This window comes from Pelophylax lessonae (assembly GCF_965119305.1).
Source record: "Pelophylax lessonae genome assembly, chromosome: 2".
Lineage (NCBI taxonomy): Eukaryota > Metazoa > Chordata > Amphibia > Anura > Ranidae > Pelophylax > Pelophylax lessonae.
The window spans coordinates 329,913,132-329,928,818 of record NC_138769.1 but is presented as its reverse complement, the minus strand read 5'-3'; the positions used below and the strand labels follow the sequence as shown (position 1 = coordinate 329,928,818).

Sequence of the window (15,687 nt, the reverse complement as noted above, 5' to 3'; positions counted from 1 at the left end):
TTAAAACTATGGTCCTCCAGTTGTTCAGGAACTACAATTCCCATCATGCCTAGTCATGTCTGTAAATGTCAGTTTTAGAATGCCTCATGGGATGTGTAGTTCCACAACAGCTGCAGGGCCGTAGTTTGAGGATCTCTGCTTTAACTGATCTTCCTGACATTGTACTTGAGAGGTTAACTTTCAGGTGGTTCTTATGGGAAAACACAGAAATCCCCCATGAGACTTGTGTAAACATAATTGAATCTTACAGGAGGAGGCTCTACTCCCTTGAATCTGCCATTACTGACAAGTGGTTTAAATTGATAGTGTACATCCCATGTGGTATCTGTACTTGGTACTTGAGTTTCTAAGCTAGCCAGCTCCTCCTCATATCTATGTATTGTGTGACACGCATCAGTCGTTCGGGGGGCTTTTAATATTCTCTCTTTGCCAGTAGCAATCGAAACCTCTTTTTGGCACCTGGCCTTACTGAGAATTTTACTCCCGGTTTCTTTTTCACTTGGCTTGTTGCACTGCTAATAATTTTATTTGTTAGAATTCATATATTTTCCTGGGCACCCTAGGGTGAGCAGTGTTTTCTAAAGGGTATGTTTTTGCATCGACTTTGTGCAAGCATGTGGCGTTAGTTTTTGAATCACTTCAGCTGTCTAGTTCTGCGGTGCATGGTTTTGTTTGGATAGTGATTCTGACTGGAATCCAATGAAATCCAAGAAGAGGTAAGAAGTTCAAGGATTTATCTACTATTTTGTTCTATTTCTCTCTCGGGGTGAGGTGAGCTCAAGGATTTAAGATTTTCCACCAGCCTCAGTCGTTTGCTGTCTTCTACTTTTGTTGTATATGCATTTAATATATAGGTAAATTACTTTTCCTTCAGTGGTAGCTTTTCTCCTTTCATATGCTGTAATTTTTTCTTTTTTTGTGTATCTTCAAACGCACGCAAAAAAAAGGAAAAAAAAAAAATGAAAAGCCTTAAATGTTTGTTTTGCATTTACCTCAGTTATATGCTCCATTATCAGAAAAGACTCATTTTTTGTAGAACAAAAAAATCTCTAGACATCCTTTTGCTTCTGAGCTACAAAACCTACATACAGAAAAATTTGGGAAATCCCGCAAGATGAAATTCTGTAAAACACCAGCTTGTTATGACACAAGTGTTAACCATTAAAGAACATTGTTGTGTTAATTTTGGTGTAAAACTAAAATAAAAATATATCCTAAAAAATAAAAATTTAAAGAACAGCATTAACATGTAAATGGTTTGCAGTGATGACTTTGATGTTCAACTGCGGATACAGCAGTTCACAAACATTCACAAAAGGGTTATACAAACTATTTTGTTTCCAGTTTCATTGTTCTCTATATAGGTCTGTTCTAGAGGTCCTAGGATAGCAAGCAACTTTAAAAAAATATGTACTGTATTTTCTGGCATATGACTACTTTTGAACCTCAAAAAAAAATCCCCCAAAAATGGGGGGTCGTCTTATACGCCGAGTATAATATCTCCAAGGTAACCTAAAGTATAAGTATTACCGATAGATGAAAATTAGGGGGGTCCGTCTTATACGCCGGAAAATACGGTAGCAATCTTGAGAACTTTTTTTATGCCATTTAAGTAATACATATTGTATGCATTTGCCAGGAACGGAGCCTAGGGAGCAGATCTTTTAAAGTTTGAGTACAGTCAAGGCACTGCTTTCAGAGTTGCAGTAAGCAGTTATATCTGCAAATATGGATACATTTACTTCTTTCAGGTGTACTTACTTTATTTTTTAAATCTATAATGCAACTGTTTTTGTAGCCACAAGGTGTATATATCCTAAATGTTTACAGGGCTCTACAAATCCTTTCCTGTACTATTTAATGAACATTCATATAATCTCAAACTCTCCTAGAAATTGATCATTTTAAATGCCCTGGTTTAACTTCTAATGTGGACTTGGCAATTACTGATAGATTTTCACTTTACAATCGCATTCCATTTGTAGCAACCAGGAATAATAGTACCATGTATGATGCTAGTGTGCAATTACCATGTCAGAATGTTGCTTTTTATTGCTTGCAGAGAACTCTTTAAAGCATATGGTCTGTGTTAATCTTCCCTTTTCAAAAAAGTATAGAGATTAATGCAGTTACTCTATTTTTGATAATATAAGACCTCAAAAGGCATTCTTTTTATAGGTAACCTTTTTACAGGCAGCTTAAATCAGGGTGGTTCTGCTGATTTGTGCCTTGCTGGGACCCATTTTGCCGTGCCTGATCAAGCTAAAGAAATCTCAATCCTACAGCGACCAGTCTTATTGTTGGTGTTTTGTGGCTAATTGCAAAGAAAAAAAATGGAGAAAGGTTTAGGCATGGGTATTGTTACAATAGGGGCTCAAGATGCTCCTTATAAAAACAAGCAAAGCCCTGTTATGATATAAAGTATCTCTTAAATGCTTGTTTTTTGGTAAAAAAAAAATTTGTCTATTTCCTAATATTTCATAATGGAATGCTCTTGATTTTGGAATTCTTTGGACGGTATTGCAAGGTGTGTGCAACTACTGAAAGGCAATCCTTAAATATCAGAACCTGTGTTCAGGCCCCATTTGGTTCTTCTATTTTTATAATATTTACAAATAAAAAAACAAAATTGGTTCTAATGAATGAATTTGACAGAAAACAGCCATTGCATATGTTTAAGTTTAATCCTTTTTAGTAGTGGCAATGGTCAGCCTTACTGTATTGGGATCTTTGGGGCCTATGTGTATATGCATGTACGACTTTGGCAGGGACATTAACTGATAAGCGGGTAGTTACCTATGCTGTAAAGTGCTGCATACTTTGCTGCTGAATGGGGAGCAATGTGGTTGTACAATTTTTTCACTTGAAAAAATGGTATAGTGCTACTAATGGGGGAATCTCTGTACCCATATTAATATATTTAGCCACTTTGCATCTCACACCTGTTCACCCCTATGGACCGGAGCTATTTTAAAAATATATATTTGTTTCTCTAAGAACAAGCATGGCATTCTTTTCATGATAGTCTTGCACCAATGATTTTTTTTTTTTGACAGCTCTTAGACCATAAAATGTAAAAAAAAAACTAAACCCACTTTTTTTTTTTATCCGTGTTAATTTAAAAAGTGTTACTGCAGATAAAAAGTGCACATTTTATTCTGTAATTTTTGTCCAGTTTAAAATGACACTAAAATTATGATTCAACAGTTGTTACAAATTAAAGCAGATTTTTTTTTTTATTTTCAATTGTTGTGCATTTTAAATATGATAAAGGTGTAAAATTAATGAACAAAATAAACAAAAAAAGTTTAAATATTAATGGTTTAAAAAAAAGAAGCAAAATAACTGATTGTAAAAGTAGAATAAGGAGTTGGGGCTGATTTGAGTAAACTAAAGGTTAATAAGGGGTTAAACAGGAATATAAAAAAAAAGTCAGGTTGCTTTAACTGATATCTGCAGATTAGTTTCATCCCTTTTGATCTGCAGATGAATGAACAGAATGATACAATTTTACAGTTACTTTTGTATCTTTCTGTAGGGCAAAGTGTTTATTAACGCTAAGGCTCCGTTCACATTAGGTTCCAATGCACATATTTATTTGTAGTGCACAAAAAAACAATACAATATTCGTTTTATTATATATATATATATATATATATATATATATATATATATATATATATATATATATATATATATATATATATATATATATATATATAATCGTATATATATCGTATATACTCGAGTATAAGCCGACCCGAGTATAAGCCGAGACCCCTACTTTTACCACAAAAAAATGGGAAAAATCATTGACTCGAGTATAAGCCTAGGGTGAGAATGCAGGGCGGCGGGCATGGTGCAGGAGAATGCAGGGTACTGGCATGGTGCAGGAGAATGCAGGGTACTGGCATGGTGCAGGAGAATGCAGGGTACTGGCATGGTGCAGGAGAATGCAGGGTACTGGCATGGTGCAGGAGAATGCAGGGTACTGGCATGGTGCAGGAGATTGCAGGGTACTGGCATGGTACAGGAGATTGCAGGGTACTGGCATGGTGCAGGAGATTGCAGGGTACTGGCATGGTGCAGGAGATTGCAGGGTACTGGCATGGTGCAGGAGATTGCAGGGTACTGGCATGGTGCAGGAGATTGCAGGGTACTGGCATGGTGCAGGAGATTGCAGGGTACTGGCATGGTGCAGGAGAATGCAGGGTACTGGCATGGTGCAGGAGATTGCAGGGTACTGGCATGGTGCAGGAGATTGCAGGGTACTGGCATGGTACTAGAGGATCCGGGGTTGTGGGCATACTACAGGAGATGCAGTGCTGTGGGCATGGTACATGTGGACCATGCCCGCAGCACTGCATCCCTCGTAGTGTGCCCGCAGCCCATGGCAGATAGTGAAGCTGTTTCACTTACCTGTTCCAGAGGCGCCTTCATTTTAAAATGGCGCCGACACGTCATTGCGCACGCGCCGCCGCTCGTATACTTTCGGCTATTCCCGGCCTCTCCCGAGCGGCGCCGGGAATAGCCGAAATTACACGAGCGGCGGCGGCGCGTGCGCGGTAACATGTATGCGACGGGCGGCGCCATTTTTAAACCTTAAACCCGTCGGAGAGAGACATTTTTTTCCTTGACTCGAGTATAAGCCGAGGGGGACGTTTTCAGCACAAAAAAATGTGCTGAAAAACTCGGCTTATACTCGAGTATATACGGTGTATGTATGTGTGTGTATATATATATATATATATATATATATATATATATATATATATATATATATATATATATATATATATATATATATATATAACCACAGCGTACCCCCAGCGTGACCACGCCAGAGAGACCAGTGCACTTGCCTGCAGTGGCGGGCGTCTTCTCCTCCGGCCACACGATCCCCCGCTTCTCCGGCTACACGATCCCCCGCTTCTCCTAGAGTCCCGCCTCCTCGGCCCGCACGAGTTTCAACGGCTTGGGTAACGCAGGAAAGCGCGTTACTCAAGCCAAGTAAAGTAATGCAGTTACAAATGTTATGAATGTAACGCGTTACGTTACCAAAAAAAGTAACGTAGTTAAGGTAATGCGCTACGTTGTAACTCGTTAACCCCAACACTGCAATAACCTATATATAAACAAAGTTTTATTTAACCTTTTACAATTCCTTTTAAGACCCCTTTCACACTAAGCCTCTTCAAGTGATTTTGCGCTAAAAAAAGCACCTGAAAACCTATTCCCATTAAAATCAATGAATGCTTTCACACTGGGGCAGTGCGCTGGCAGGGTGGTGAAAAAATCCTGCAAGCAGCATCTTTGGAGCGCTAAAAAAAAAAAAAAAAAAAAAAACCTCCCCTAGAATGCCCCTGAATGGGAAGCGCCTGAAAAAATGCTCAGTGTTTTTACTGGCAGTTTAGAAGCCCCTTCTTGTGAAAGAGCTCTTAGCTGGCTATACGCTAGAAAATTTGTATTTAAAAACTTTAGTTTTAAGGACACTAGTAGGGGTGAATTTTTGATGTTCGTATGCAACTTCAGTGACAGGAAAATTTAACGGAGCATAATGGAAGATGTGTTTTAACACATTTCTAACAGAACATGTAGTTTTCTTTTAGGAGGTGACAATTATTCCAAAACTGAATGCTAAAAGCAAACAAAATTTGAAGTACCTTTTTTTTTTTTTTGCCTTTACTTTCACCTAAAAATCCTGTGAATAATATACAAAGAAAGAGTAAACCTAGCCAAGAGACAGAAAGCATCTTTTCTAAGGAGCCATAATTGTCACTGAGTCGGACTTGAAACATGTCTGCCTTTGATGTGCAATGGATGTTGGTGGGATTAGAAGTTTACAGAAGAGAGCTGTTTTTTTAATGCTTTTATTTTACCTCAAAAGGAAGTGACAAGGACATAGGCTGATTAACAGGCATTTTCTGTACTTGCTGAAATTGCTGTTAGTCTGAATTCCAAAACTAAGGCAACCACCACATCCAAGGGACTTGTAAGCTGCAGTATATTACATTTTTGTTTTTGGATTTAGTCCAATTTTAGGATACCTGTAAGTGAGTAGTATCCTATACATGGCCAGGTGGAGGATTTCGTAGCACAGCTATTCTGCACAAATTGTATTTAACAGTCTGAATTGTACTTGAGATAATTGGGCGACAAGTAGCATTACGACCAGTAGCAAGCATGTACACATTTTGGAAACATATTGCATTGCACTTTCATCTGCGTATTGAAGTAAACTAGTGAAAAAAAAATTGATAGAACCAGCTGTTGCAGATCTCTCCTTTCAGATTAGAGGTTTCATAGTATGTGGGTAGTCTAAATCTTTTCTGACTTGAGCAAATATACTCACACGTAGGTGACAGATGTTTGTCACCTGATCCATCTGGCTATAGTCAGATCAGGAAAGCTTTGTATAGTTGTAAACCTTTCCCCATAAGGACAAACGTGTATGCTTTGGCAAACCAACTCCAAGTCCCAAATTGCACAGAGAAATTTTCTCAGGAATCCTTGTCAGTAGAGCAGAGCCTAGGCTGGAATGCCCACGGGGATTCCAGGAGGCTTCGGGGCTGTGTATAACCCACTGTGTAACCCAGTGCCATCAGTAGTCTGGCTGCTAGGACCCAGAATAGACCTGTCGTCCTGATGAAGCCACAAAGATGGCGGTGCTAGACCCAGGCAGTGTGGCAATTTTTGGATTCAGCGCTGTAAGGCTAGTATGTTGTTTCAGCTCACCGGACCAGATAAGCCAATAGTAAAATTAACCCCCGGGGAATGAAGTAAATCTTTATATACAAACTAGTGAGTTATTTTAAAATTTATAGTGGTTTTAAAAATCTGAAGAAGATAAATGAAGAAAAGGTTTGCCAGACTATAGCATACTTCCTATATAGACGTGCAATCAGTGTGTTTGCCCACAAGAAAATGGCTGCCATTTCATTAAATTCAATCTAATTTAGGGGTGTGTGTAATGTATATATATTTTTAGCAATCATCACTTTTTGACCCCTGAGGATGCGCTAGAGTGCAAAACGCATTGGATGGAGTTTAGAGTCCTCATGTTACGCTGCCATGTGTATTGTGTGGTGGACACTTTATATCTGGCTCGACTTGGTGAGCATCTATCATATACCACCACACTCTATCATGGATTCTCAACTCTGGTCCTCAGGGCACACTAACAAGCCAGGTTTGCAAGAAAACTGAAATACATCACAGGTGATATCATTTGCTGCTCAGTGATTGCAGTATTCTAGTCTGCATCTCACCAAGGTGATACTTAGAATCTGGCCTGTTAGTGTGCCCTGAGAACCACTGCTCTATAGTCATGCACTACATTCATGCAGGTGGTGGTTTTGGCACAGTGGATTGTCACCATGCAACCCACACATCTTGAAAAAAGTGTCATCAAAATGTCTAGCAAGTGCAGTGAATGTCAAAAATGATTTTAAAACTGAAATTAACATTTTTGTATGGCTAACATTAGCCATTGTACCCCAAAATTGTGGCAGGGATTTAAGTATTGAGTAAACGCTGGTTGTGTGGAACTATTTGTCTATTTTAACGGTACACTTTTATTTTTTATTTTTTTCTAGTTCTCGATCTCGCTCAAGATCTTATTCGCCTGGGTATGGAAGAGAGAGAAATTATCCAAGAGTTTATCAAAATCGTGACTTCAGAGGGCATAACCGAGGTTATAGAAGACCATACTATTTCCGCAATCGTGGAAGAGGATTTTATCCACGGGGTCAGCATAATCGCGGTGGATATGTAAATTATCGCCCTAACTGGCAGAATTACAACCGCCAACAATATAGTCCCCGTAGGGGCCGATCTCGTTCCCGCTCCCCAAAAAGGAGATCACTCACTCCTAGGTCCAGGAGCCACTCAAGAAACTCGGACAAGTCATCCTCTGATCGCTCCAGGAGGTCTTCCTCATCTAGGTCTTCCTCTAATCACAGTAGAGTGGAGACTAAACGTAAATCAAAAAAGGAGAAGAAGAGTCATTCAAAAGATCAAAGAAGCTCTGTCCAGGCAACAGATGATGACTCGAAGGAACAGTCTGCATCGGTAGCTGATGATGATAAAACAGAAGGTGGCAAGACATGGCAGGATATGGAAGCTTATGATACAAGTCCTGTACGCCACCACAGTTCTGAAGAACGTGCACCAACCGTTAAAAGCTCTGTGCAGTCTGTAGTGGTGAGACGATGCTCTCCCAGGCCAAGTCCAGGGCAAAAACCCAGTCCTTCTTCCCCCTCTGTATTACAGAGTGGTAGCACTTTCAGATCATCATCTCGCCAGAGTCCTTTTGAACATAGCTTGAGCCCACCAAGAAAGAGTCCTATGACCAAGAGCCCGCCCACAATGGGTTCGCTCTATGGAAATCAAAAAGAAGAGGGCAGATCTGGAGAGTTGACTGCACCAATTGGCACTGGATATAAAAGGTATGCTTTGTGGCATTATGATCAACCTTTAAGTATAGATCAATTACACTGTTTACCTTTATTGAAAACTTTAATTTATAATTTTATGCATGTATAACTTTTTTTTTTCCCATTGATTTTAGTTTAGATGGCTTTGCAATTTGATAATCCTAATATGTCCGATGGCATGCAAAATCAGTCGTTAATGTCCATGTCTAGAAATATATCGGTTACGTTTAGGAATGTGGTTACCCAAGAATCTAGTAGATGTCTCTTCCCTGTGATATTTTCTAAAGTTACAGCTTCATGTGGCCCAGATGCATGTTAACTACTCTACCTAATCTACCCTCTACAAAAGCTGGAATGTAAATCCCACTTAACCACCTTCTATGTTGTGTGCAGTTGCTTTTAGTTGGCGTAAGCATATTTTTTTTAATGCTATATAGAATATAATATTTGGTCTACATAATCCTGTTGTTGCTGCACTCCATTATTAATTTGACCATTTGTACTTTCCATATCTGGTTTCTCTATCCATCTGTTAAAAGCTGAAACAGTTGCTACTTAAAGTAGGCTGTGTTCACATCTATGTAAAAAATTTTTTTTGAAGGGTTTATAAAGTTGCACATGGCAAAAGGCAGTGGTATGCAGTGCCTTATTGCAGTCATTAACCCATCTTTTAGCGCTATCAGCATGCGGCAGCTATAAACATTGCTTTATGGCTTATTACTAGGGGTGTCTACATGCCATTATGGATTGCACTGTTACAAAGTTCCTGTTTTTACGGTTTCTGTAATAGGGTAACATCATGGGAATGCTATTTTCTCTTACGTCCTCCGACAGTCGCCGCCTCTTCATATTCGTCACATATGGGGTATTAGACTTTGCTCCGAAGGAGTAGCTAGGCAACAGAATATGTTAACAATAAAGCTTTAACATATCCCACCCTCAAGGGGTGGTCCCCTCAGTCAATACCCTCCTACTTCCTGCAACCATATCTCAGTTTTAATGTCTAGCTTGTCAGGAGTGGCTGGCTCTCTCTGTGCTGGGACTTTCTGTCCCAGACTCTGTTCGGTGCAGGGATGATTGGTGAGGTGGCTACTTCACTGGACGCTGTGCGGTTTCTTAACCCCCATTTTGTGTGTCTTGAATTGCGACTCTCCCTGCCTCATGTGCAGCGGCTTGTTCGCCTGTGCGGGTCCCCCACGCCATGTGAGGTAAGTGTATTTATGTGGGGACCTGTCTGTCTGGGGGGGTGTCAGTCTGGGACTGTGTAACCTGCCTCTATTCACACTGCTTGTCTCCCTATCTCTCGGCTGCATGCTGTGGGCTGCAAGGGGGGGGGGGGGGGAGCTGTATGACACTGTGTGTGTCAGGCTGGGCAGTGTGAGAAGCTGTGTGCTGTGGGGCATGTTTTTTTGGCATGTTTGGGCATGTACAGCGATCGCTGCGGCGATCTAACATGTATTCTTATATTGGAATGTAATGTGTGTTTTAATGCACTGTGGAGCGGCGTTTTCGGCGCCAAACGACGCCATTTTGCCTGCACCCGCTCCGGCCGCATGGTTTACATGCATGGCGGCCATTTTCTTGTAGCCTCCATAGGCTTACATAGAGCGCCCTGGCAGCATCACTTCCTCTTTCCAGGAACACCGATCGAGGCAGCAGCAGCGGCGAGGGTCTCCTCAGGTTTTATCCTTCTGTTCTTGCTATCCATTGCCTGTGTTCAGTTTGCATATTCCCTGTGGGGGTCTCATTGTGCTTGAGTGTGGTGCGGTGGGCTGCGCTTGCCGCGCTTGCTAAAAAAGGGGCAGTTAACCCTTGGTTGTCTGGCATTACAGGGGCAATGGATTCTCAGGAGGGCAAATTTCCTACAGTATTGGTGGAAAGCCAGGGGACCGCTGTTTCCCCCCCAGGGGGGGATTTAGCCACTATTGTGGCTGGCCTTGCTGCTCAGGTGCAAATGCTGGTGGCTGCTCAATCTACTAAAAGGCCCAGAGTTGCTCTGTCCTCTGATTCTGAGGGTGAAGGTGATGGGGCTGTTATGGCAGGGACCTCCTTATCGGGGTCCCGCTCCTCTCTTGATCTAGTGGGGTCTGAGGTGGAGGCTGAAGTTGAGGGGGTCGATAATTCTCCCCCTGGCTCGCCTGAAGAGCTTGCAATCATGGATGAGTTGATTGCTTCCATTAAGCAAACGCTGCGTTTGCAGGACGAAGTGTGTCCCCCCGCTGCCTTGGCGGCTTATGGGACGCAGAGAAAACGCAGGACGCCGCAGGTTTTTCCCTGCAATGCTGATTTTCAACGCGCTGTTAAGGATCAATGGCGCGATCTGCGCAAACCTTTTGCGGTACCAAGTAAATTCAAGCTGCGTTATCCTTTTTCGCCTGCCACTGATGAACGGTGGTGTGTGACTCCACCAGTGGATCATGCAATTGCGGTTTTGAACAAAGCCACTGCGATTCCTGCAGAGGGTTCCCCTGTTTTCCGTGATGCCACGGATAGGAGACTGGAGTCTCTTGCCCGTCATAGTTATTCTGTTACGGGTTCTATGCTTAAGGCTCTGTTTGCTTCTCTCATGGCGGCCCAGGCGATCGCAAGTTGGACGCAGATGCTTAGGCGCGTTCTAGTGGCCGATTCGGCCTCGGCGGCGACCCTGGATATGGTGGATCAGATCCACCAGGGTGTCATGTATCTGTGTGATGCGGACCTGGACCTGATTCCGTTGGCTGCACGTGTGCACAGCGTGGCGGTGTTGTCTCGCCGCCTGGTTTGGTTAAAATGTTGGTCGGTGGACCAATCTTCACGTAAGACCTTAGCCAATCTGCCTTATGATGGGTCTCGCCTTTTTGGGGGAGTCCCTGGATGTGTTGATTAAGGGGATCACCGGGGGTAAGAGCACTCTCTTGCCCCATTTCCCCAAGGCTAAGGGGGCTTCTGGGAAGAAGCATGCAAATTTTCGGCCCCCTCAGGGGTCCTTTCGTGCCTTTCGGCCGCACTACAAGGGCAAACCGTTCAAAGGTCAAGGCTCTCAGAAGAAGCCCTGGTCTGGGAAACAGAAATCCGGCCAATCCGGACCTGCAGCCCATAACAGTTCGGCCTGAAGGGGCGCCCTCACCCAGTTTTGGGGTGGGGGGACGCTTGCTCGGTTTTCTTCAGCCCTGGTTGGCCCGTGTGCGGGACAGATGGGTTCTGGAAATCGTTCGATCTGGTTACAAGATCGAGTTTCTCTCTCGGCCGGAGAGCAGATTTTTTTCCCTCAAATCTTCAACTGTCTCCAGAGCGCCTGCGGGACCTGCACCTGGCGGTGCGGGACCTGAGGGCTCAGGGAGTGGTGGTTCCGGTGCCTCATCGGGACAGGTTTCGGGGGTTTTATTCCAATCTGTTCACCGTGCCCAGAAAGGAGGGCAAGGTTCGTCCGATTCTGGACTTGAAGGCTCTGAACCGCTCTGTGCGGGTTCGCAAGTTCCGCATGGAATCCCTGCGGTCGGTGGTGGCTGCCCTGGTTCCGGGGGAATTCATGGCCTCCATCGATTTGAAGGATGCGTATCTTCACATCCCCATTTTCGAGGGTCACCAGAGGTTCCTTCGATTTGCCATTGCGGAGGATCACTACCAGTTCGTGGCGTTGCCCTTTGGTCTCGCCTCGGCTCCGCGGGTCTTCACCAAGGTGCTTGCACCGGTTCTGGCATTATTGAGGGCCCAGGGCATTTCTGTCCTGGGGTATCTGGACGACATTCTGGTTCGGTCTGCGACCAGACAGGGTCTGGAGGAGGACCTGTCTGTCACAATGCAAACTCTGCAGGAGTTTGGTTGGACGATAAATTTTCCAAAGTCGACACTGAGTCCGTCGGTTCGTCTCCCCTATCTGGGAATGATACTGGACTCGGTGCAGGCGAAGGTCTTCCTGCCGGAAGACAAACTCAGGACTCTCCGGGAGGAAGTCAGGTCCCTCCAGGGACGTTTCGTACTCGTCTCTGCGGACGTGTATGAGATGTCTGGGATTGATGGTCTCGGCCTTCGAGGCGATTCCTTTCGCACAGTTTCACACGCGGGGTCTCCAAGCGGAGATCCTGTCCAGGTGGGACGGGCGACCTCAATCTCTGGATCTTCAAATCTCGTTGAGTCTTCGCACCAGGGAAAACCTTCTGTGGTGGCTCCAGTCCCCGTTGGTGTCCGGGGGCAAGTCGTTTCGTCCGATCTCGTGGACGGTAATCACCACGGATGCCAGCCTGTCGGGCTGGGGTGGAGTTCTGGGCGTTCTGTCCGCTCAGGGGACTTGGTCGGAGGGGGAGTCTTCCCTTCCGATCAACATTCTGGAATTGCGTGCGATAAGGCTCTGTCTTCATCGCTGGACGGACCGGCTGCAGGGTTGCCCGGTTCGGGTGCAGACGGACAATGCCACGGCGGTGGCCTACATCAACCACCAAGGGGGCACCAGGAGTGCCCGAGCGGCTCGAGAAGTGGCCGACATTCTGTCTTGGGCCGAGACTCATGTCCCGGCGTTAACGGCGGTTCACATTCCGGGAGTGGAGAACTGGCAGGCGGACTATCTGAGTCGCCAGACCCTGGATCAGGGGGAATGGTCTCTCCATCCGGCTGTCTTCCAGACGTTGTGCGCGAAGTGGGGTCTTCCAGATGTGGACCTGTTCGCGTCTCGCCTCAACAAGGTGAAGAGGTTCGTGGCAAGGACGCGCGACCCTCGGGCAGACGCGTCGGACGCGTTAGTGGCCCCGTGGCATCAGTACAGGCTGATGTACGCGTTTCCACCGATTCAGTTGCTGTCCAGGTTCCTTCGCAGGTTACACTCGGAACGCAACACGGTGATTCTTGTGGCACCGGACTGGCCTCGCCGGTCCTGGTACGCAGACCTCGTGAATCTGGCGGTCGACGCCCCGTGGCGTCTGCCTCTTCGAGACGATCTACTGTCTCAAGGACCGATATACCATCCTGCTTTACAGTCGCTGGCTTTGACGGCCTGGCTGTTGAGACCGAGGTCCTGAAGGAGAGGGGTCTCTCTCCGGATGTCGTTCATACTTTAATCAACGCGAGGAAGTCTTCCTCGGGGAAGGTTTATTACCGTACTTGGAAGGCCTATTTTGCCTGGTGTGAGTCCAGGGGGTTTTCACCCCGCACGTACTCGGTGTCCCGTGTGCTGTCTTTCCTTCAAACGGGTGTTGATCAGCGTTTGGCGCTGGCTACGATAAAGGGTCAGGTGTCTGCTCTGGCCGTTCTGTTTCAACGTCCCGTGGCTTCCAACCCTTTGGTTGGCACCTTTGTTCAGGGTGTGCGGCATCTGGTTCCCCCGAGGCGGGATCCTCTGCCCCCTTGGGACTTGAATCTCGTTCTCTCTGTGTTACAACGTGCTCCTTTTGAACAGATCAGGGAGATCTCGTTGTCTATGTTGTCCAAAAAGGTCGCCTTTTTGGTGGCGATCACTTCGGCTCGCAGGGTGTCGGAACTGGCGGCTTTGTCCTGCAAGTCTCCGTACCTGGTTATTCATTTGGATAAGGTGGTCTTGCGACCCAATCCTTCTTCTTTTCTGCCGAAACGAGTTTCGGAATTCCATCTTAATGAGGATATTGTCTTGCCTTCGTTGTGCACGAAGCCTAAACATCCAAAGGAGGTGAGATTGCACTCTCTGGATGTTGTTTGGGCGATAAGGGTTTACCTTAAATCGACTGAGTCTTTTCGAAGGACGGACTCCTTGTTTGTTCTTCCAGAGGGTCCTCGGAAGGGCATGGCGGCTTCGGCCTCTACCATCGCCAAATGGATCAGGCAGACCATTGAACAGGCCTATGCTTTGCAGGGGAAGGTTCCCCCTGTGCCTGTGAAGGCGCACTCTACTAGATCTCTGAGTACGTCTTGGGCCTGTCGTCATGGGGCTTCTGTAGCCCAGGTGTGTAAGGCGGCGACTTGGTCGACCGTGCACACTTTCACAAGATTCTACAAAGTAGATGTTCAGGCATCGGCGGATGCTTCCTTTGGCCGCAAGGTTCTTAGTGCGGCTGTTCCCTAGGGTCCCTTGTTGGGGACTCCTGGCTGTTGGGATAAGTTTTGTATCCCCTGGGTTTTTTGTCTTTTCCTGGGTTGTTGCTCCTGTTGAGCACTTATTTTTGCTGTTGCCCAGCTGGTTTCCTTCCTTTGGTAAGGTTCCTTTCTTTGATGTGGAGACTGCGTTGCCTTTCGGCGCGGATGCGTTTCCCACCCCTCATGTTTGCACTGCTTTGGGACGTCCCCATATGTGACGAATATGAAGAGGCGGCGACTGTCGGAGGACGTAAGAGAAAACGGAATTTTTGTAAAATCTTACCTGTAAAATTCCTTTCTCTGAGTCCTCCGACAGTCGCCGCCCCCGCCCCTCTTTTGGGGTTTGATTGTATACTCTACTGCTATTCCACTAAAACTGAGATATGGTTGCAGGAAGTAGGAGGGTATTGACTGAGGGGACCACCCCTTGAGGGTGGGATATGTTAAAGCTTTATTGTTAACATATTCTGTTGCCTAGCTACTCCTTCGGAGCAAAGTCTAATACCCCATATGTGACGAATATGAAGAGGCGGCGACTGTCGGAGGACTCAGAGAAAGGAATTTTACAGGTAAGATTTTACAAAAATTCCGTTTTTCCTTCAGATAAAGGCAGGTGACGGTATTCTTAGGGCCCATTCACATCAGTAGCACTTGCGAAACCTGCCATAATCTAACATAAACATGTCGTAAGAGAAATGTTTCTGACCACCTCCTAAAACTGTTTGTTGATTGGCTGTTCTTTCCTGCTAACTTTTCCTTTCAGTTTTTGTTTGCTGCTGATTCAGCCAAAATTTGATCCATGGGTGGTCTGATCTCCACCTGGCACAACAAACTTCGGTCTGAAGATCAGAGGTGCTGTGCAGAAAGTGGTCAGCTGAACAGTGGCAGCCACTGTTAAGGTATACTGGCAGACGTGGGAAGTTTTGAGCAGGGATAGTTTTTTTTTTTTTTTTTTTAACGCAACGTATAAATGCAGGTAAGCGCACCGCAGTGTCAGCATAGTCGAAGTTCCCTTAATGAATAAAGTGTTTGCAAAGTTGTTGTGTGGTTTTTATTTTTTTTTATATAAATCTAAAACAAACAGGTCATACTTTCATGCACTGTGCAGTAGTTTTACAGAGCAGCCCCGAACCCCTTTATCTTGGATTCCCTGTCAGCATTCCTGGCTCCTCCCTCCTGCAGAGTGCCTCCATCGCAAACTGCTTGCTATGGGGGCACTCATGCAGGCTTGCTC

The 15,687-nt window shown here is 45.0% G+C and overlaps 1 protein-coding gene across 2 annotated transcripts in view; it reads left to right on the top strand.

The window, feature by feature from the left end:
- The first annotated feature begins 563 nt into the window (after positions 1-563).
- Positions 564-15,687, top strand: part of THRAP3 (thyroid hormone receptor associated protein 3) — a 50,924-nt gene continuing 35,800 nt past the window's right edge. Inside the window, exons 1-2 of one of the 2 annotated variants that reach the window (XM_082248469.1) lie at positions 564-716; positions 7,596-8,447. In XM_082248469.1, the coding sequence (XP_082104595.1) occupies positions 700-716; positions 7,596-8,447 (869 nt within the window). In that variant the 5' untranslated portion in view covers positions 564-699. The remainder of the gene's footprint in view (positions 717-7,595; positions 8,448-15,687) is intronic. The other variant, XM_082248468.1, reaches the window with a different exon arrangement.